Genomic DNA, 21661 nt, shown 5'->3' on the forward strand with positions numbered 1-21661 from the left:
TGAGGAGGGCACCTGTTGGGATGAGCACTGGGTGTTGTATGGAAACCAACTTGACAATAAATTACATATAATAAATGAATAAATACATGTAAAAATATTTTTTTAAAAGATTAAATGAGTACCTTAACTTTGATTCTTTTCAGATGGGAGTTCTAGAAGTTGACAGTCTCCCAGGTACATAGTCCTTAATCTTAATTTAGATCTCTTTTTATTTACATGGGTTTAGTATGACCTGATGGTTTTGAAGTCCAGGCTCAAATTCACCCACCTCTTCCAATCTTCCTTTTATGTATTTATGTACTTTAGGATCTTTCTCACTTCAATATTTGCATAACACTTATAGTTATTACATCAACTGTATCCCACAACTGTTTTCTGGTATTCCAACATTTCTGGCTTTACCTTTCCACATATATAAACTCCTCCAAAGCAAAAACGGCACTTAAGATTCTCTCTCATGCTTCCTCCCCATAGAGCTGGTGCACCTGACAGCCAAAGGCAAGTAAACAAAGTTAAAGTAAAATATCGTTTGCCGGGATAATTTCATCTGCAATAGGAGTTTCACTAACACCAATAAGTAATAAGAGAATGAAATATGCAGGTCTGCAAAAGTATCCAACTCCTCAGTGCTTATTTCATTCCTGCTGAAACACTGCCTTGTGGAAGGAAAGATTCGGGGAGGAGTGGGGGAAAGTACCTACTAATCAGTTACAAAGCAAGAGAAAGCCAGAGGAAGGAATAGTATTCTTGTCACAGAAATTCCAAAAGGGTCACTTATAATTCCACTCTCAAGCCTAGAACTCTCAGACTGATTAATAGCCATTCAAGAAAAAATGTGAGTACTTGCCACATACCAGACACTGTTTGAGGGCATTCGGTAGACAGTAGTAGACAAATCATACCAAAATTCCTGCCTTCACGGAGTCTGTATTCTAGTTATAGGCTAGAGATAAATACATATGTGAATACATAAATAAATAAATAAATATAGTGTACAAAATGTCAGAAGTGCTGTGAAGAAAACTCTGAGAAGGAAAGAGAGCCAGGGGCAAAGTAGGGGAGGTTGTCATTTTAAATAGGGTGGTTAGAAAAAGCATCACTAAACAAGTGACATTTGAGCAAACAGCAGACTGGAGGCGGCGGCCATGAGGATATCTGAGAGAGGAGCGCTCCGGGCAGAGAGAATTGCAAATGCAGAAACACAGGCAAGAAGGAACCTGGCATGTCCAAGAACTAGCAAGAGAGTACTGTGAAAAGAACAAGAGAAGCAAAGGGGAAAACTGTCAAAATGGAGAGTACAGGGTCTGTGGAAACGGAGAGCAGGGAAATCCATACATCACTGTATACAATGTGGGTTTTTTCCTGGAGGAGATGAGGAGCCACTGGAACAAACATTGTGGAAGAGGGAAACAAATATTTCAAGTAGAAGAAAATGGCAAAAAACTGAAGGTGGCTGACGTTGAGAGTAGAGTTTTTTTGATGAAGTAAATTATGGCATATTTGTATACTGATGGGCAGGACTCAGTAGAGAAAAAACATAGGTGAATAAAATGTACCCAAGAAAGGGGGAAATTACTGTTGTGGTTACCTCAACAAGAAGAGAGGAGACGAGATCTGATGTGGATTGGAGGCACTATTCTCAGCCAGGTCCAGAGTCCTGGTCACCCATGGTAACAGGAGGGAAGGCAGGGTATGGCTTCAGGTGCAGATGGCTTAGTGGCTACAAGCCATGTGAGAGCATGAAGTTCTCTTCTATTAGGTTCATCTTCTCTTTGAAATAGGAAGCAAGGTCAGCTAAGAATGGCAAGGGAAGAGGTTTTGGGGGTTGGACTAGAGAAAGAAAAGAGGCCTCACACAAGCTACAGGAGGGCAACATGGAGTACTGATGATGAAAGTGTTCATATTCCAGCTCTGCCATGTATCAGCCAAGTGACCCTGGGCAAACCTACAAACCTCATTAAACCTGTTCCCTCTTAATGCAAAATGGGCATCACTGCTTTGTGGGGAGGATGAAGAGAGATCATGTGAAAGCAATTGCAACTACTACTAAATGACAAGCACTTAGTATATGTTGGCTGTTGGCTGATACTACACATTAGGCAATTACTTATCAGTGAATGGATAGGTTGTGATATTTTATGTCTACTCTCTTTTCAGGAGGTTTGTCCTCACCAAACTTCGAGTCATCCCAAAAGGAGCATTCTTGGGATTTGGGGACCTGGAGAAAATGTATGTACCTAACAGTGCTTTGTGTGAGTGCCTCAAATAGGCTGTGGTCAGCAGCCTCACATCACATCCAGTGTGATGCTCTGTGCCTAGAAGCCAGAAAACTTTCTGCACCTCCTCCTATTTTATTTCCTAATAGTGAGGGACCTTTCAGAGTATGGCTAATGAAAAGAGCATAAGGTCAATCTAAGCAGTTCTCATTTTTTCTTCTACAAGGCATTGCTCCAAAGTACCTGTGAGTGGAATTTTTATAAACCAAACTGATTTTCTCTGCTGATACCTATTCTTTCTCAGGGATGTTGTCTATTATTTCTGAATAATTTTTAATTGACAACAGGGCCTAACATTTGTGTTCAAGATTCTCTAGACTTCTCTTTTCCAAGCCATGCTGACAAGTGGTAATTGATGTATCAACATTTACAAGCATCAGAAAAGTTTATAGCACTGAAGATTTCCTTTGAAAGGAGAAGACTCCTTTGCTAATGGAAACATTAACTCCTTACTGAGCTAGTTTAATGTAGGTGTATCCCCAATCAGGCTTTTCTCAAAATTAGGCACAGTATTAAAAAGCAGTATAAATTCTGCCATGTTTAAAGTAACCCACTCTTAATTTGAGAAACTTAACAGAAGACCTTGGGGGAAAAGGAGGGGAAAAATAGTTTAAAACAGAGAGGGAGGCAAACCCCAAGAGACTCTTAAATACAGAAACAAACTGCAGGTTGACGGGGGTGGCAGAAGAGAGGGGGAAATTGGTGATGGGCATTGAGGAGGGCACTTGTTGGGATGAGCACTGGATGCTGTATATAATCGATTAATCATGGGAATCTACTCATGAAGCCAAGAGCACACTGGATACACTCTATGTTAGCTAACTTGACAATAAATTATGTTTAAAAAAATTTTTAATAAAGTAACCCACTACTCCTTTGAAGGCTCTTGACCCCATCTCCCAGGTCTCTAGGGCCAGGAAAATGTGTTCTTCACCAGAGCAGCAGCCAGAACTCAGGACTTTAATACCAGTGAATACAGCAAAAGAAAGATGGATTACACAGAAAGGAATGATTTTTTCATCATAAGAAAGCAACCCCTCAGGTTACATGTTTTTCTCCTTCTTAAAGCCATTCAATTTTTCCTCTTGGTTCTTTCACCCCCATTTAAGAATACTTGCTGAGGTCTGAAGAAGAAAGAAATCCATTAATAAAGGAAACACAGAGCAGAGAGAGTGGGAATATGTCTCAGCAATTACACCACCTGCTTAGAGGAAGGTGCTCAGAATCCTGGGTTTGAGGGCTAGCTTTGATATAAACTTACTGTGCAATCTTGATTAAATCACTGTATCTCTTGGTATCTTGGTTTCCCTATCTGTGGGTTAAGTAAGGAGTTTTTCACAAAGGAGATGATGGCTCCTGTGAACTCTAATTCCTAAGTGTAAGGACCCCCAGTTGGATGACAGCCTGGTTTAAATCCTGCAATCTTGGGATGCCTGGATGGCTCAGTTGGTTAAGCGTCCAACTTCAGCTCAAGTCACCATCTCATAGTCCATGGGTTCTAGCCCTGCGTCGGGCTCTGTGCTGACAGCTCAGAGCCTGGAGGTGCTTCAGATTCCGTGTCTCCCTCTCTCTCTGCCCCTCCCCCACTCATGCTCTATCTGAAAAATAAATAAACATTAAAAAATGTTTTTAAAATAAAACCTGCAGTCTTCAGAGTTTACCTTCTTGAGGATATTCAACACTCACAGGAATTGAGAGATAGGGCACTCAATGGAGCAGAGCTCACCGAGGAAAACAGGGAAGCAATAGAACTGGGGAGCTCTCTGCTCAAGGTATATTCCTACATGGGTTGGCTGTTGCCCTGCTTAGAACTGACATGTACTAGATGACTAGACTATTAGATACACCTCATCCCCAAGAAGCCCTATAATTGCATAGAAATTGTTCTAAAGACAGGAATATCAGATAACAAAAATAATCCACCTTAATCAAATTCAATCCAGCAGGTGTGACTGACCCTCATTGGGTGTTCAGCATCAGACAGGACATTCCAGTAGTGATATAAATCGTTAAGCTGAGCTGACACAGCAATAATCCCAGAGACAGGGCAGCTGGCTTAAAACCTCAACTTCCTCAAACCTCAAACACAGCTTGTGGATTTCGACCTCATGACTTTATTCATCAGCCTATACTGACACAGCGAGATGCCTAAAATAAAATTAAAGTGATCTCATTTTTTTCAACACTTTGTATGTCCTAAGACTTCAAAAACATTTCTTAGTAGAAGGCTTGTCACCAAACTGAACTCTGAACAGACTGTGCCCTTCAGTCTCTACGCTCCTTTCTTCCGTTGTCTCACCTATTCTTGGTCAGTGATGGCTTCTTATCTCCTTTCCCGATCTATCCCCAGTATTTCTATTCACCTGGTTTTTAGCCAGTTTCATGAACTTAGTAAGTATCAGCTTCCTCCTCAATATTTCCTTCTCCATGAATCATAAAATCCCTTTCATTCATTCTGCACATGTAGCCAAGTTTCACCTTCTTTTGCTAAAAAGAAGGACGGAAAAGCTTTCTGTATAAATCCTGCCTTCCTTCCCTGCTACCTTCCCCTCTTTCTGGTCACCCCCACACTTGTGAAAGAACAGTTGCATTCACTACCCCCCTGCCCTTTCCTTTCACTCACTCTTTAGCCAGCCCTCTTGCTATTTGGCCACAAATTCTCTAACACCATGTAATCACTCTATGAGAGTTCCCAACAATGATGGACCTGCCAGATCTCTTGACTTCTACTTTGTCTTCCTAGCACTTATCTGCAGCTTTTGACATCACTGACTATTCACACCCTTCTTTACAATACTCACCCCCCTTTTAATTTCAGTGACAACACACCCTCCTGTGTACTCTCCTAATGTCCCAGACTACTCCACTGACAGTTCTTTCCATCTTTCTTATTCCTCGGCTGCCCTTCAAAAATTCAGATATTCCAGAGCTCCATTATTGGCCATTTTCTTTCTCATATTATACTCACAATCCCCAATCATTATTCATCAAATGATGTCTTACTATCAGGGCTCCAAAACCTTCTTCCATAACACCCATCTCTCTTTTGAAAGATAATTCTTGTTTGTTTTTTTAATTTTTTTTAATGTTTTATTTATTTTTGAGACAGAGAGAGACAGAGCATGAACAGGGGAGGGGCAGAGAGAGAGGGAGACACAGATTCGGAAGCAGGCTCCAGGCTCTGAGCCATCAGCCCAGAGCCCGACGCGGGGCTCGAACTCACGGACCGCGAGATCATGACCTGAGCTGAAGTCGGACGCTTAACCGACTGAGCCACCCAGGCGCCCCAGATAATTCTTGTTTTCAAATGGAAAGATTCCTAAACATCTATACCTCATTAAACTGCCAGTGCCTCAAATTTAATACATCCAAACTAGTTAATGATCTGTATCTTTAAATTTCTTATCTTCTCATATTGCCCAGTGAAGAACATTACCATCTGCCCAAACTCCCATGCAGGAAAATTCAGTATCCCTTGACTTTCCCTTAAACCCAGGTCCTTTTCCAGTCCTATTGACTCTTTCTCAAAAATATTCCTGGAAACCAGCCCTTCTCTCCCTCCAGCTATTATATCCAAAGTCTCATTAACACTTACATAGCCTGTTACATGAGGCTGCTATGCCCATCCCAGGTCTGATCTCCTCAGCTCCCTGCTGCCAGACCCACACTGCTCAAACTCTCTTACAGAAGAAACTGGAGGGACTCTCATTGCCATAGTCTTTAGTCTTAAGTGGCACAAAAATCAAAGCCCTTTCTATTCCCATCATATGCACTGTTTATCCCACATTTTTGCCAGGCAGGAACGTGTGCCATTTCCCATTTCATTACCAGACATCCCATTACTTACATAAAACAAGATAGCTGGTTCTTTGGATGGTGCCTGGCACATAGAGGGATCAAAAAGTTGTTGCAAGGAGGGGCACATGGGGGGTTCAGTCAGTTAAGCATTTGACTCTCTTGGTTTCAGCTCAGGTCATGATCTCACAGTTCGTAAGATTGAGCCCCACGTTGGGCTCTGTACTAACAGCAGGGAGCCTGCTTGGGATTCTCTCTCTCCCTCTCCCCCACTTGCACTCTCTCCAAATAAATAAACATTTTCTTAAAAAGTTGCTGGTGAATTAATTAAAAAAATGCACTTTCACACTGGTTTTATGTAGATGCTGTCCCTCTGCCTAAAATTTCACTCGAAATTTGAATAGAAATCCTGGTGATCCTCCAGTGTCCAGATTAAATGTTTACTCCTCTGTACAGCCTTCCCAGAATGCTCTCAGTACTTCCAAACCATAATCTTGTGTCCACCATACCAATAGCACTATTATCAGATTGTATTCAGAATTCACAGTTTTTCTAGATCTCTTGATTGATCTTTAAGGGCAAGGTCAGAGTGTAACTTTGTATTAAAGTACAACACCAAGTTCTGTTTTTATCTCCTTGCTATACCTCTCATCTGTCCACTTATCTCCTCCAACTATCATCAGCTTTCCCAAATGACTGCAAGAGTTTCCAAGTATGCTGCCCTGTCCTCCAGCATGCTCTGCACTCACCCTCATCCATTCTCTAAGTGGCAACCACGGTGATATTATCTAAATTCCCATCTAATTATGTCCACTTCCACATCTGTCCTGCCACATACACACACCATGCCTTACCATTGCTCTTCACATTTAAAAAGAAAAAAGATCTCTCACACTCTCTCCTTTTATCAGTTCATACAACGTACCATGTTATCTGCCTACCATGAACCTTGCTCGGTGCAGCTCGTTCCGACTAGAACATCTCTTCCATTTTGCACTCTTAATTTGGTCAGTTCCTACCCATCCTTCAGATTCCCATGTCAGAGTCACTCACCTAGAAAAGCCCTCCCTGACCTCTCCAATTAGGAAAAACCCATTACTATATACATTCTCCTACCACCACTAGACTCTTTGAGCTGACTTTCATTTTAGCAATTTTATACTTATTTTATGGGATAATTTAATTTCTAACTCCCCTACCGGACTGTCAAAGGACATGATTGTTTTATTCAGTATTGGATCCTTGGTGCCTTGCACAATAAATAACTGATAAATGCATGAATAAAAATGAAGAAATATAATAGTTGGGAAGACAAGATATCCAGATATCAAAATATTAAATAATATGAGTGATAGTGATAAATAATGTAGAAGTAGATAGGCATACAAACACTGGTTGAGAATCTACTATGATCTAGGCATTTATATAGTTACAGTTTAAAATGTAACTCAGGACAAAAATGCACAAGATAATATGTTCTAAATAAGTGACACAACCATTGTATTTGTTAGGACACTTTCTACTGTGAGAGGCCAAAGAAAATAAACCTCAAATAGGCTTAAGGAAAGGAAGGAAATTTAATGGCTCATTTAACATGATGGTCAGAGAGGACGAATAGCTTTAGCAAACATTGTATTCAGGTTTCATGTCCTTAGGACTTAGCCTCCCTCTCTCAGGTCTCCCTTCCACTATGTTAGCTTAAGTCCTTAGTCCCACCCTGGTGGCAACATGCCAGCAGCAATCCTGTTTGCACATTTCTTGGGTTCTATTCAGAAGGAAAGATTTGACCTTTTTTTTCTCAATCTCATAAAAGTCTTAAGATTTGTATAATTCATTTAGATCACACAATCATTCTTGGACCAACCACTACAACTAAGGGAAGGCAATACTCAAACTGGCTGTGGCCTGGGTAATGGATTCCACTCTCAGATTTGAAAACACCCATCCCAACCACATGCACTTGGATTGGGTGAGGGAGAGTCACAAACAAAACCTGAGGCCACTGCTGGGAAAAAAAAAAGCGGGGGGTGGGGGGAGACTAAGTGCTGGTGGCTACAAACAACTCACATCTTAAAATTAGTCCTGTTCTCAAACCCAAGAGAGGTTTCTGTGGCCTGGGTGGTTGAGGATTTGATAAGTTTGGTTCTTTCCCCTGCCTCCTGTTAGAATGACTTAAAGAATCTAGTCATTTTTCCCAACCCATGCTGATGATTCTTCTTTTATTAACCCAGCTTAACCTAGCCCCTCTGCTTTTATAAGGAGTCAAACAGATAAGGAATCTTTCTGGTAGAAGGCAAGCTTCTCCCTGGAAATGAAATGATCACTCTTCACATTGTAGCTTTACTCAGCATCACTATCTCAAACCTTCCTACTCTTTGGGACTAGCTGGGGGAAAAGAAACCATTAAACTCTCTGCAATGTGAAGTGGCTTTGCAAAGTGCACTGTAAACTGTTTACATTGTCTTTAATTACTTCAGAGCCATATGTCAGCTTGGTATAAAGTGTGAAGATTACACTGAATAGGGTGGGGGGAGTAGGTGACAAGGTGGTGATTTATGGTAACCAGAAAAATTACGTATGGAAATGAGTGCAATTTAAAAACACATCTACGTGCTATTATAACACTGGAGGGGGAAGAAAAGCCAGTTTATAACAAAATTTCTTTGAAAATAGGAGCATGATGAATATGTAAATGAGACCAATCAACATCAGCTGAGATATGGTATATGCAGATGAGACGGCAATGAGCCAAAATGTGAAATAGCTCCCAAGCCATAAATATGAACCATATAAAATTCATTTGAAATATTCATGATAACATAAGGACAAAAAATATAATCAAGTGATTTATTTACATTTAAAAATGAGAACGCTAGTCTAACACCCCAGCCTCCACCCCCAGATCACTGGGGAAAGAAAAGTTAACAGAGGGACTTCTAGAAGAAGAAATTTATTAAATGAGAACCAATGCAAGAACACTAAAAAAAGTTGAGGACCCTTCAAATTCTCAGTTCTTTGCACTTACTCAAGCACAGATAAAAGGAAAGGAAACAAATCAGGTAATCAAAACTGTATTGCTAGAAATTTGGGCTCCAATCTGCTTTGCCTCCCTAAGCACCTGCTTGTTGGATAATGTAGGTCCATTACCTCCCCATCTTTCTATGTTTCCAAGTTAATAGGCAAAGGAGTCTTGAGTCTCACTTGCTGAAATAAAGCAAAAGGGGGTAGGCTGAAGATGCAACAGGCTGCTGATTAACAACTAGAGGCCAGTGTTGGAGCAATTAGATCCTTGAATGGGAAGACAGGATATGAATCCTTGGGCATACAAAAAGATAATGAGGCTCAGTGGTTCTCATCTCAGGCAGTGCTTTAGATGCCCTGGGTTGTTTTGTTTTTTTAAATAATCCACAGGACTATCATTTCTAGGGATTTTTCATCTGTCTGGGGTGGGGCCAAGCACTGGTCATGTTTTAATACCCCTTTGATGATTCTAATGCACATCCACTGTTGGAGCCCCTGAGGTGGATGATTATTTAGGCCTGAATCCCATTTGTAGGAAGAATATTCACAAATGTAGATAGTACGTGTATGTATGGTGTGGCTGGAGAACAAATAAAAGGAGGGTGGTAGGAGAATAGGTCAAAGAAGCAGCTGGGGTGAGATCATAGAGCACCTTAGAGATCATGGGGACAAGTCTGAGTGTCATAGTTAATCATGGGGATTAAATGGGTTATTTTGAACAACCAGGTGAATAATTTGATTTGCATTTGTTAAAGATCACTCACACACAGATTTTTGTTAGTATTTCATTAAGGATTTTTGTCTGTATTTGTAGAGCTATTAGTCTAGATGGTATTGTCAGGATGTGGAGCAACTAGAACTCTCATACACACCTGCCGAGGATGTAAAATGGTACAACCTCTTTGGAAAATAGTTTGGCGGTATCCTATAATGTATTTACCCAAGAGAAATGAAAACATATGTCTACCCAAAGACTTGTTGAAGAATGTTTGTAACAGATTTATTCATAATAGCTCAAAACCACAAACAACCCAGTACTCATCACCAGGCCAGAAGGTAAGCAAATTATGTTTTACCCATGTGACAGAATACTACCCCCAAATAAAAAGGAATAAACTGCTAATACAACAACATGAATGAATCTCAAAAGCATTATACCAAGTAAAAAAGCCAAACACAGAAAAATATACTCCATATAATTCTATTTAGATGAAACTCCTAAAAAAAAAAAAAAATCTACTCTGGTGCCAAAAAGCAGATCAGTAGTTGCCTAGGGCCAAGTGTGATAACTGGAGAATGTCTTGGAAGGGGAACAAGGAACTTCTTAGGCTGACAGAGATGTTCTATATCTTGATTGTGGTGGTTGTTAGAAAATATATCCATTTGTAAAATCTTTAACAGTTAAAATGAGTACATATTATTTGTCAAATTATACTTAAGTAAAGTTGATTTTTTAAAAACAATTAGTACCTATTTGGAGCCAGTTTTAAACACCACATCTCAGTTAATCTGCACTTTATAGACAGGGATCTAACATTCAGCAAGGTTAAGCAACTAACCAGCACCAGAACTTCAGTGGTTAAGCTAGGATTGAATCCAAGGTAGTCTGGTCCTTTCTGCTACAAAAAGCTTCCTTTTTATTGGCATCCACCATTTTCCAGAATTACTCTACTAAAATAAAGGAGTGACCAACAGAAGGATTATGGCTGTGAAAGCTTCCTTCAGTATCATTTATAATTAGAAAAGAGGATTTCTATACCTAAGCACTTGGAACTTCCATAAACCAGAACCTAAAATCATTTTCTGGGGGACCAGTCCTAGAAAGGAGTAAACCTCTTCTTGCAACATTTTTTGCCTTCCACTTCCAGTGTGCCAACTCATTTCTGGGTAAAGCTCTTGCTGAGACTGGCCTAAATCCAAGGGTTTACAAACTGTGCTGCCTGTTAAGTTGCAAATTAACTTAGTCAGCAGTTGGGAAATGTACAATTAGGCCAATTAAGTTGTCATTATTGACCCAGGTCAAACATGAGTTAGTGTCTAGAAGGTGAAAGTCCTGGTCTCATCTCCTGTTCTCCATAAATATTCTGAAAGTATTTTTTTTTTAATTTATTGCTTCAACCAAGAATACAAGAAGCTGTTTTCTTCTCACATTTTGGGTTGATGTGGTTTTAGTGTTCCCATTAAGTCCCCTTATTTCAACTGTTTCTAGGTAAGTCCTTAAAATAAACTTTACAATATCTAATGGCTGCCCAGCTCAAAAAGAGAATAATTTATTAGCTTCACATTTATGTATTTAGGTTTTTACGCATTTTGGTTTTGTTTTGATTTCTTTTTAAGAAAAAATTTTTAATGTTTATTTTCATTTTTGAGAGAGAGAGAGAGAGAGAGAGTGAGAGTGAGAGCTAGCATCCGCTTGAGCAGGGAAGGGGGAGAGAGAGAGAGGGAGACACAGAATCCTAACTCCAAGATAGGGACTTGAGGCCAAGTGGGACACTTAACCAACTGAGCCACCCAGGCACCCTTGCTTTGATTTCTTTTTATGTGTTGGGGGGATGGAAGAGGGGTAGTGTAATAGGGGAGGCAGAATTCCTGAGATATAGTCATCTTATGGATTCCCCCAACACTGTATTCATTTTAACTCTCCACATCTTAGTCCCTTTATGCTTTATTCATAAAGATAGTATAGGGATTCCTTGCTGGAAGGGATTACAAGTAAGGGAATACTGGAAGAATACAGGTGAAAGCCCCACTGTTTACTCTCCTTGGGCTGCTATAATAAAATACCAGACTGGGTGGCTTAAATAACATTTATATCTCACAGTTCTGGAAGCTAGAAGTCCAAGATCAAAGTACCAGTATGGACAGTTCTTGTGAGAACCCACTTCCTGGCTTATAGACAACTGCCTTCTCACTGTATCCCCACATGGCCAAGAGCACTGGTCTCTCTATCCCATTATAGGGGCACCAACCCCATCAGAAAAGCTCCACTCCCAAGACCTCATGCAATTTCTTCCCAAAGTCCCTACCTCCAAACACCACCACAGTGGGGACTGGGCTTCAATATATACATTTGGGTTGGGGATGGAGAGAAAAAGACACAAACATTTAGTCCATAGCACCAACTGTGAACTAGCAAGCATATAGTAATAAAGATGTGTATTATAGATGCTCTTTTGCTTGGGAAGGCACAGATATGCTGTCATTTACATATTCCATCTCTAGGATCCTCCACTCACTTGACACTTCAGGACTTGTGGTCCTGGCAACCTCCACTTGTCAGCTTTCATTCAGCAACTAAGATTTCCAGGTACCAAGATTTGACAGAGGTTACTAAAACAAGGCTTCTCTGGCTTGCCATCAAATGTAATTTTCTTCTATTTTCTAATCAACAGCCAAGCAATATCATCTTCTCTATCTTTCAAGACTTCTGCTTCAGCCATGTTTGTCCTTCTGACCTTTCTTGACAAGCCAAGTTGTGGAGGGACTTTCAAATGTGTTATATTTGTCAGTGCTCACAGATATACCCGAAAATGAACAAGACTTTTTTTTTCTCTCTGCCAGTAACTTAATGTTTGTCTCTACTTGGAGAAGATACAATTAAGGCAGCATAATACTCAAGTTAAAAATAGCCTCCTGGCTCTGCCCTGGAGACTCTTGGTAGGGTTTTTTTTTTTTAATAGAATGGTATTAAAATAAAAAGATGCAATCTAAATGTAAGCTCCAATCGATGCACAAACTACTTATTTTTATTTCCTCATTTAGCCCATGCCCATCACAACCACATCCATCTGGACTGTTTATGACTTAATAAGATGCTTTAAACAGTAAAAGACTCAAATAGAATATGGACCCACTTGCCTGCCCACCCCTTCTCCTCCCCTACCCCCCAGCAAATAAACTACCTGAATCTCACACTTCATAAACCTCTCCTTTGGTACTCGGCTCCACCCTGGCCAGACTACATAGAAATCAAATGATCAGAGATGTGTTTTTATAGTTCAGAGCATTCCAGAAGTTAAACAGGCAGAGAGAAAGAACATAAGAGGGAAAAAATGCCAGAGGAGCCTAAATGAATGAAGTGGAAGTTAACCACCCCAGTGGGTCTGAGATTCTGAGAGAGTCTGGGCAGAGAGATAGCAATTGTTGATGCCAAGTGTTTTATAAACATGTAATTTGCACTTGGATGTGAACGTGCTTTGAAAAGTTAAAAGTGCATACAAATGCAAGGTATGAATAACAAAGAGAGAACATTTGCTCTGCTTCCCATTCCTGGAGCTCAGCTCAACAACACAATGACTACTGATCTTGCCTTTCCCTCTTCTCATATTCTTTCAAAGCACCAAGCACAGGGCTGGGCACACTAGAAGGAAAACAGAAGGCAACGTCTGTGAATTTGGCATCTCTAACTCTTGGATTCTTTCCCAGCCTTTCAGAACCTTTCCCCCAAATAAGATCTCAATATTTTTTTAAATCTTTTTCTTTATTCTTCTTCTTCAGTAAAGATAACAGCATCTGAAGAAAGTACTGCCAGTAAAATTCTAAGGAGTTAATGAATAGGATTCTCCAAGACAATTTGCCTTTTTGAAAAGACATGAAGTAGGTAATACCTATTTCAGAGGATTGAATCGTTAATGGTGAGATTTTAGTCAATGTGGCACATGTGCTTATGGAGATTTGCTTTAATACATGAAAAATTATATCTAAAGTGGCTTACCTGTTTGGACTGCAAAGTCCATGTGTACATGAACTGAAATTTGAAAGAAGGATGAATTTCCTGTATCAGACTGACATTAATGCTTTCAAGATTCCGTCTACTGAGGACAGGCTCCCTCACTGACCGACCAGATGGAGAACTTAAACTGTTTTTCTTTTCCTTTAGGGAATGTTAAAAATTGAGGTGCCAGTCTTCATGTATTTGTTTCAAGTATGCTCTCTTATACCTTCCCTTATATTGTCTTCCCTACTTCTCTTCATATGTACATCTAACTTCTCAGTCCAACCAAGTCAGATACTTAAGATGGCACTTTTCATTTAGTAAAGCAAACATTTGGTTTGGGGAAAAAGGGATGGTGGCTTACTGTAGCACCAAGTTCCATAAGCCAAAAATCCTGGATAGAGAAAAAGTTCCAAACTAACTTCAAGGAGATGAGACCAAATCAGAGATCAGTGGTTGGACATTTTTAAAGGGAAGAGATTAATAGACTTCAGTCAAGTACTCAAAACATGTGGAGGCTGATGGATGACACCAGCTAATCCATCAAGTGATTTATCAGGATTCAGACTAAATGATTGTGAATTCCATCACTCCCTAAACACCTGTGAGGATGAGGCTTGTAGAGCTAATGAGCTTCCTCAATCTGGGACACCTACATCTGACTAGTATATGTGCTGTTGTGTTTGTGTTTATTCTGTTCTATTTATGAGCAACTCAGAGAAACCAAGCAAACTCAGAGAAGCATAATACATCCATCAGTCAATAATTCCACAAATTCTTCTTGAGCAACAATATATTTGTTAATTAGATGAGGGAGTGATTTGATGAAGCTTATTGGCTTCACTACTAGATGTTCTGTGCAATCAAGATGAAGATACACAGTCCCTGCTCTCAAGGAGTTTCCATAGTGCTCAACAACAATAGCTGTCATCTGTTGAGTCATTATTTTACCATAAATTTAAATAAGCATTTTACATACATTATCTTATATATTTATCATCTTAGTTTTACAGTAAGGATATTGAAGCCAAGAAGTGATGAGACTTGCCCAACATCACACATCTAACAACTTGTAGAGCTGTGATTTGAACCCAGGCATTCTGACTCCAATGCTCACAGAGTAATCTATTCTTCTGTAATATCTATGAATCCAACAAGGGTACCCCAGATTATACATGATACAGGAGGATCATAATCTTTCTAAGGGAGAAGAGCAGGACATACACAAATTCACAGAGTTCTTATTTATTTAATTGTAATAGTAGCAGTAGTTTGAATATCTTTGCAGTTGTTACCTATTTTATAATTGCAAAATGCCTCATCTATATATTAGCTCATTTAATCTCTCATACCAACCCTTCAGTGGCAACTGGGGCAAGTATTTGAGCCCATATCACAGGAGAGAACATAAAGTTCAGAGAAGTTTGGTGACTGGCCTAAGATCAATAGCAACAAAGTGATGGAGGGGAGATTCCTCCCATGCCACATTACATGCATTTTCTCCACATAACGCTTTACTTTTTGCAATGCTGCCTCTCCTTTACTACATCTAGGGTGCCTGGATGGCTCAGTTGGTTAAGCATATGACTCTTGATTTTGGCTTAGGTCATGATCTCATGGTTCAGGAGTTCAAGCCTCATATCAGGTTCTATGGTGACAATGAGGAGCCTGCTTGGGATTCTCGGTCTCTGTCGCTCTCTGCCCCTCCCCCACTCACTCGATATCTCTCTCTCAAAAATAAATTAAAAATAAACGTTAAAAAAGAGACAGAAATTATATCTTGAGAGCCTTATGGTCACTTCAATACAGGTCAGTAAGAATGTCCAAGTCAGAAGAAAAAAGTAACATTTTATTTCTCCAAATACATAACCTTCATATGCAGGTGTTTCTGCTCAGTGTTTTCATGCTTCCCACTCAGTCCTGAGCACTTGGCAGTGGTAAAGAAGGATGCCCTAGAAGTGGACAGATATTTGATCCAAGTAGTAAAAACCCAAGTGCAAAACTGGCCTTTTCCATGCCAAAGAATCAATGTGTTATTAAAAACTGGCCCAAGCTATCTCATCAAAACATTAGTTTTAATGGCAATTTTTCTAAGTCAACACCATTTATAGACTTGTTTTCTTCCTGGTTTTGTGTATTTCTCTCTGCCTCTCCTTGGAATTAACATTCTAGTAACATATAGACTCAACCATAACTTCTTAGCTAAGATAAAGGATTTTATCTCTGCAAGAGAGAATTTTTCTTTTAATTAAATGTAATGAGCATTTCATGAGCCCCAGCTAAGTGTCTCCTACACCGCAGCATCTCAGACATTAATGTGCACAAATCACTTGGGGATCTAACATGAAGAGTCTGACTAATGTGGTCTGGGTAGAACCTGAGATTCTGCAGTGCTAACCAGCTCCCAGATGAGGCCAACACTGATGGTTCATGTTCCATATGGAGTAACAAGATCTAAACAATGTACTAGTCCTGGGTAAGGAACTGTATGGTGGAAGATCCAAGAGAAGTGGGCCACAATAATATGCTCCATTGTAGTTGTTGATAAAATGACATGGCACAATTAGAGAAAAGCAGAGAACTACATAAACATGTGCTCCATTGCTATAACCAAATCATAGATAATGGGACAGTTTTCCTACTCTTTTGTCATTTTTAGATCACATATAACAGTTAAATTGGTACTCAGTTTTTAGTATAACTAATCACTTATCTAAGTATTGTCAGTTTCTTTGTTGGTGATCTGCAAACATTGTAGTTGGAGAATGAAAAATGCAATTCTCATACAACTATTCAGGAGTAAACCCATTCATTGTATCATTCATGTGGGCAAACAGCCTGAGAACTCCTTCTTATCACAGGAAATTTGCATTTCAGGCAAAAAGTAAGGGACTAAAAATAGATATTTATGGCCTGGTAGTATCAGGTGGGCAAAGGTCAGAGGGAAGGTGCAGGTCAAGGTAGCACAGAAGGTTTCAACCAGAACAAACACAGCCAGAGTTGTGAGTTGAGGTGGACTGGGGAAAGGAGATGGAGGAAAGCAGTGAGAATGCTGGAAAGAAACAAAGAAGGCTTCTTTTCTCCTTTCCCTTTCCAGCTAAGACCCAGAAATATTCCTGGTACACCCAATGGAGCTCACAGGAAACCTAGAGTAGAATGAAAGCTATGCTGGTCTGCCTGAGTTTTAAGGAAGGAATTCTGCAGAGCTAATCACTGGACTGAGATTGCCATTTAATGACCTCCTCCATAAGCCATTCATCAAGTTTATAGCAGCAACAAGAGTTCATTACCATGTTCCTGTTTTGCACATTCTTGAACAAGGTTATGCCTCCAATTTTAAGTGTGGTGTATAAAAGAAATGAGGGAAGGTGGGAGGGTGAGAGGTTTCTTGGAGTGAACAGTAATAAACAGAATAGGTGCTCCTCACCAACTGGAAATGAGAATCTCCCCCACCTGCTTATGACTTTGTATAATCAGAAAGAACAACACATCACAAATTCTCCAATTCATTCTTATTAGAAGTTCCTAGCCCCCTTTTATCAGTCTATCTATCCATTCATCTTTCAGTCAATCTTCCATATTAGGACTTGAAAGAACAGATAGGATTTCATTCTAACCCTCAAGAAGTTTGTGATATATAGAAATAAGAGGAATTCATGTGAAACAGAAGACACAAATCAGAACATACGTAGCCTCTAATGTTGCTGTCCAGACCTTGGATGCTGAAAGCAATTCAGATTGGTGGGGGTTAGATCACTGTATTCCAGAGAAGCCTGGGAAGCTGACATGGAGACAGTAGGATTTCCATAATCAAAGGCAAGAGGGGAAAATGTTCTGAGTGGCAGATACAAATGAAACAGATTAAAACCATTCTGGGTACCTGAGGTCTCCCTAAAGAAGTCTGAAGGCTTCTACAGCCCCTGTTCTTTGATCCTATTATACACAATGGGCTCCTACTGACCTCTCAAAGTTCCAGTAGAAGAAAAGAAACTCCATACACTGGGGTAACTTCACCTGAATTCACCAGGATATTTACTCCTTTGATATCCCATTCATGATTCTGTACCCAAGATGCTAGGAGCTCATCTATCAATGTCCTAATAGTGTAATGATCTGTGTGCAATAGATGGACTCAAATTACATTTAAAACTGCTAAGTGCCACTGATGTGGAGTAGCCATTGTCAGTTCTCCACAAAGTAGATGTCCCAAAGGAAATGGGAAATTTATACATATTCTCTCATCTCACCCCAATTATATAGTCAAATTAGGGCACACATAAAATTCACTTCAGGGCCTTAATTGTCCAATTTCTCCATTTTCATAGAGTGCATTCGCTGACTAAATAATAAACATATGCCACTACCACATCCCGGTCAGAAGCACAGGTAGGAGAAGTGGCAAACACACATGGGATAGATTGGTACAACCCAGTCTTTTGGCTTCAAGAAGGAATTCTATTTTCTGAGGACACAGTAAAATTCTTCAGTGCAGGAATGAAGTCAGAAAGGAAAATATTCTGCTCAAAGAATAGTGTTTCCTGATCTCCTCTGGGGAAAGGCAAGCAAATGCTCACTATTCTCAAGTACAGATTTCTCTATTGTAGGAAGAGGAGAAGGTTTGGAATGCCTTTATTAATGCTCTAATATCTGCTACATTCTGCCTTTTTTTGTAAAGTGTTGTCCATGTCAGGATGAAAAACAGGCTATGTCTGGTCAGTGAATCCATGGGTGACAAAGCACTACAGTGATCTCTGCTTCTTGGTAATCTCATATTTAAATAATGCAAATGGCAAGCTTTTACTGAAATACACCACTTCCTCATTATCTCTGTGTTTTTGGTCCTAACCTGTTCCTGCTCCTCTCCCTGGAGTCCAGAGATGACCAACCTGACAGATCCATTTGGTTCTTCAGAGCCTAATGTGCCACATTTAAAGCCATAAAAAAAGGGAAATTGCCATTCCAACATTCACATGTATAACATGTGATTAAAAGCAAAACTATGTCCTTTTAAAGGCTTCAAAGATACTGTAACAAACACATGTGGGTCCTGTGGCCATCCTATATAGAGGAAAAAGTGTTGATGGCAATAAATTTTTCAGCTCTTTATCAAGGGCACTCTTTTCTCAAATTGCCCTTATCCCTTTTGAGACTTACCACACTTCTCTGGTAATCCTATTTTAGGTTTCACTGTTCTCTGTTCTCGTTCTCTCATTCCATCTTTGGTATTCAAAATCTCCTTCTGTCCCCATTGACATCTAATCTGGTGTGATTCTCACTCCCAATAATTCTTCAACACAGGGGTAGATGATCACCTTTAAGTCATAGGTTAAATGTCCCTAGAATCAGGCCACTGGGAACAATTGGGGAAGGTAAAGTTTCAAAAGCATCAGCTCTAGGGTCTACAGTATAAAATATGTGCCCTTGCCTTGCCATTGTCCCTGGAAATATTTTCAAAATCAATTCCTATGACATGGTGGGAAGCTGATAAATGTACTTTAAGCTTCTAACATTGCACCATTTCTCCAGCATGTTTTCTTCCTCTTCACTTCTTAAAAATGCCCAAAATGAGGCAGTAAGAAAGCTCCCTTTTAGGTTGAGAAAGTCCATCCCCTTCCCTTCAAGCAAGGATGACAAAGTGATAATCTCAAGGAAAAATACATTTCCCAGTCTAGAACTCCTCAGACCAGACTCCCTTTCAATTCTACAATGTCTCATTGCCATCTTTCCCAGTTACACCTATCTTGGGTCTTCCTTAGAATAATCTAGAAATTAAAAAATAAAATATAATTCTCCAGGGCCATCAATCCAAGATAATAGGAGGACTGGAATAGTTTTTCATGCACCTTGGAAATCTTTTAAAAGACATGCACATTTCTATGGGGCGCCTGGGTGGCTCAGTCCGTTAAGCGGCCAACTTGGGCTCAGGTCATGATCTCACGGTCTGTGAGTTCAAGCCCCACATAGGGCTCTGTGCTGACAGCTCATAGCCTGGAGATTTTTTGTCTCCTTCTCTCTCTCTGCCCCTCCCCCATGCACGCTCTCTCCCTCTTTCAAAAATAAATAAATGTTAAAAAAAAATTTTTAAAGACATGCACATTTCTAGAAAGGAAACATGATCTCTGTTCTGCCCATCCTAATTACAATTCCTATTTTCCAGTGTAACAGGATTTCTGGATGGCAGGAGTAGCACCCTGACATGTCACCCTCAGAGGGTGGACTAAGCAAAAAGGCATGCTGTCTTCAGAAACAGCAAAGGCGTGCTCACTGTAGCATGTAAACATTTTAAACAGAGTGAATTCCATTTCTATCCATACTCATCACAAACGAGCATCACCAAAATGCTCAAATGCATATTCACGGTGTGCCTTTCAAATGCATTGTATGAAAAAATCAGAGCTAAGCATGAGGCACAGATCCGTTTCATTTAATTAGACTTTCAGAGAAGCCTAAATAAAAAGGTCTGCATTGCCGTAAGTGTTCTGTTTCTGCACAAGTATAGCTGTCTTGCATTGTCAGTGGTTTGAATTTAAAATTATTCCAAATGCAAAGCCTTTAAACCCTGAATGTTTGACTTAGGTAATATTATTACAGACAGACAATGACATCTAACCCATTTCTCTTCTGAATTTTATACTAGGGGCCACTTTTCCTTTATAGAAAAATCAGGGTGAGAGGCTATTCCCATTGTCTCAGCGGCAGAGCCCTAACTTAATGCCATGTTAGGAAATCTTGCATCATTCTCAGAACATCCCCTGAGTGTGCTCATCCCATATTTTGATTTGCTCCTTTTTACTTTCAAGTTCCTTTTCAAATCTCTCCCCAGTCCAGGTATCCAACTTTGCTACCACTCACCTCCAAAGACCCTTCTCAATAGCTAGGGTAGTCTCCTCATGTCCATATCCAATGAAATCCCCTTTCCTACCTTCCCATTTCTACAGTTGTCTAGCCTCCAGTGCTACCACTGGTCTATTTCTTTTTTTTTTTTTTTCATTTTTTTATTATGTTTATTTTTGAGAAGCAGAGAGAGACAGAGCATGAGCAGGGGAAGGGCAGAGAGAGAGGGAGACCCAGAATCAGAAGCAGGCTCCAGGCTCTGCACTGTCAACACAGAGCCCGATGCAGGGCTCGAACTCATGAACCACAACATCATGACCTGAGCTGAAGTTGGACGCTTAACCGACTGAGCCACCCAGGTGCCCCTCTCCATTTCTATGTAACCATTTAGTGTGTACTCCCTCCTTCAGCATGTATTTACTGAGCACCTACAGTGTGCTGGACACTAGAAAGAAAACATTGACCAAATAGATGGAGATCCTTGTCTTCATGGCATTCAGATTCTTGGAGCAGAGATAGACAATGGACAATAGACTTTTTAAAAATCATGTAACTAGGTGATGGCAATTAAGGAGTACACTTGTTGTGATGAACACTGGGTGATGTATGGAATTATAGAATCAATATACTGCATACCTGAAACTAATATTATACTGTATGCTAACTAACTGGAATTTAAATAAAACCTTTTAAAAACTCAAGTAACTTACCAAGAGTAAGATAAGTTCTGAGTCATGGCAGGGGAGAAAAATTATAGCAGGATAGGGGGATCGGGAATCCTCTTCTAAGACTTACTGCCCTGATCTGGGGTACAGCAGTCTACATGATACTCAACCTCCATGTTGGTTTCACCATGTTATAGTATCTCTATGGCCACCTTTGTAACACTTCTGTAGGCTTATTCCTAAATAAACCTAACTGCAACTGAAGAGGAAAGACAAAGTTGGCAAGTGGCTCCCCAAACCACAGCATATATTGTTTCAAAGGTATAATGTACTTTTCAAAGGCATACTGTCTGCCT

At 40.0% G+C, this 21661-nt stretch overlaps 1 protein-coding gene across 3 annotated transcripts in view; it reads left to right on the plus strand.

Moving 5' to 3' along the window:
* Positions 1 to 21661, plus strand: part of FSHR (follicle stimulating hormone receptor) — a 179942-nt gene that overhangs the window by 75988 nt on the left and 82293 nt on the right. For 2 of the 3 annotated variants that reach the window (XM_078444441.1, XM_078444443.1), the window contains exon 2: positions 2158 to 2229. The exons of the other annotated variant lie outside the window; for it this stretch is intronic. In XM_078444441.1, coding sequence (XP_078300567.1) covers positions 2158 to 2229 — 72 coding nt within the window. The remainder of the gene's footprint in view (positions 1 to 2157; positions 2230 to 21661) is intronic. 3 annotated transcript variants of the gene reach the window in all.

Source organism: Panthera onca, chromosome A3 (genome assembly GCF_046562875.1).
Source record: "Panthera onca isolate mPanOnc1 chromosome A3, mPanOnc1 haplotype 2, whole genome shotgun sequence".
In the NCBI taxonomy this organism is placed as follows: Eukaryota; Metazoa; Chordata; class Mammalia; order Carnivora; family Felidae; genus Panthera; species Panthera onca.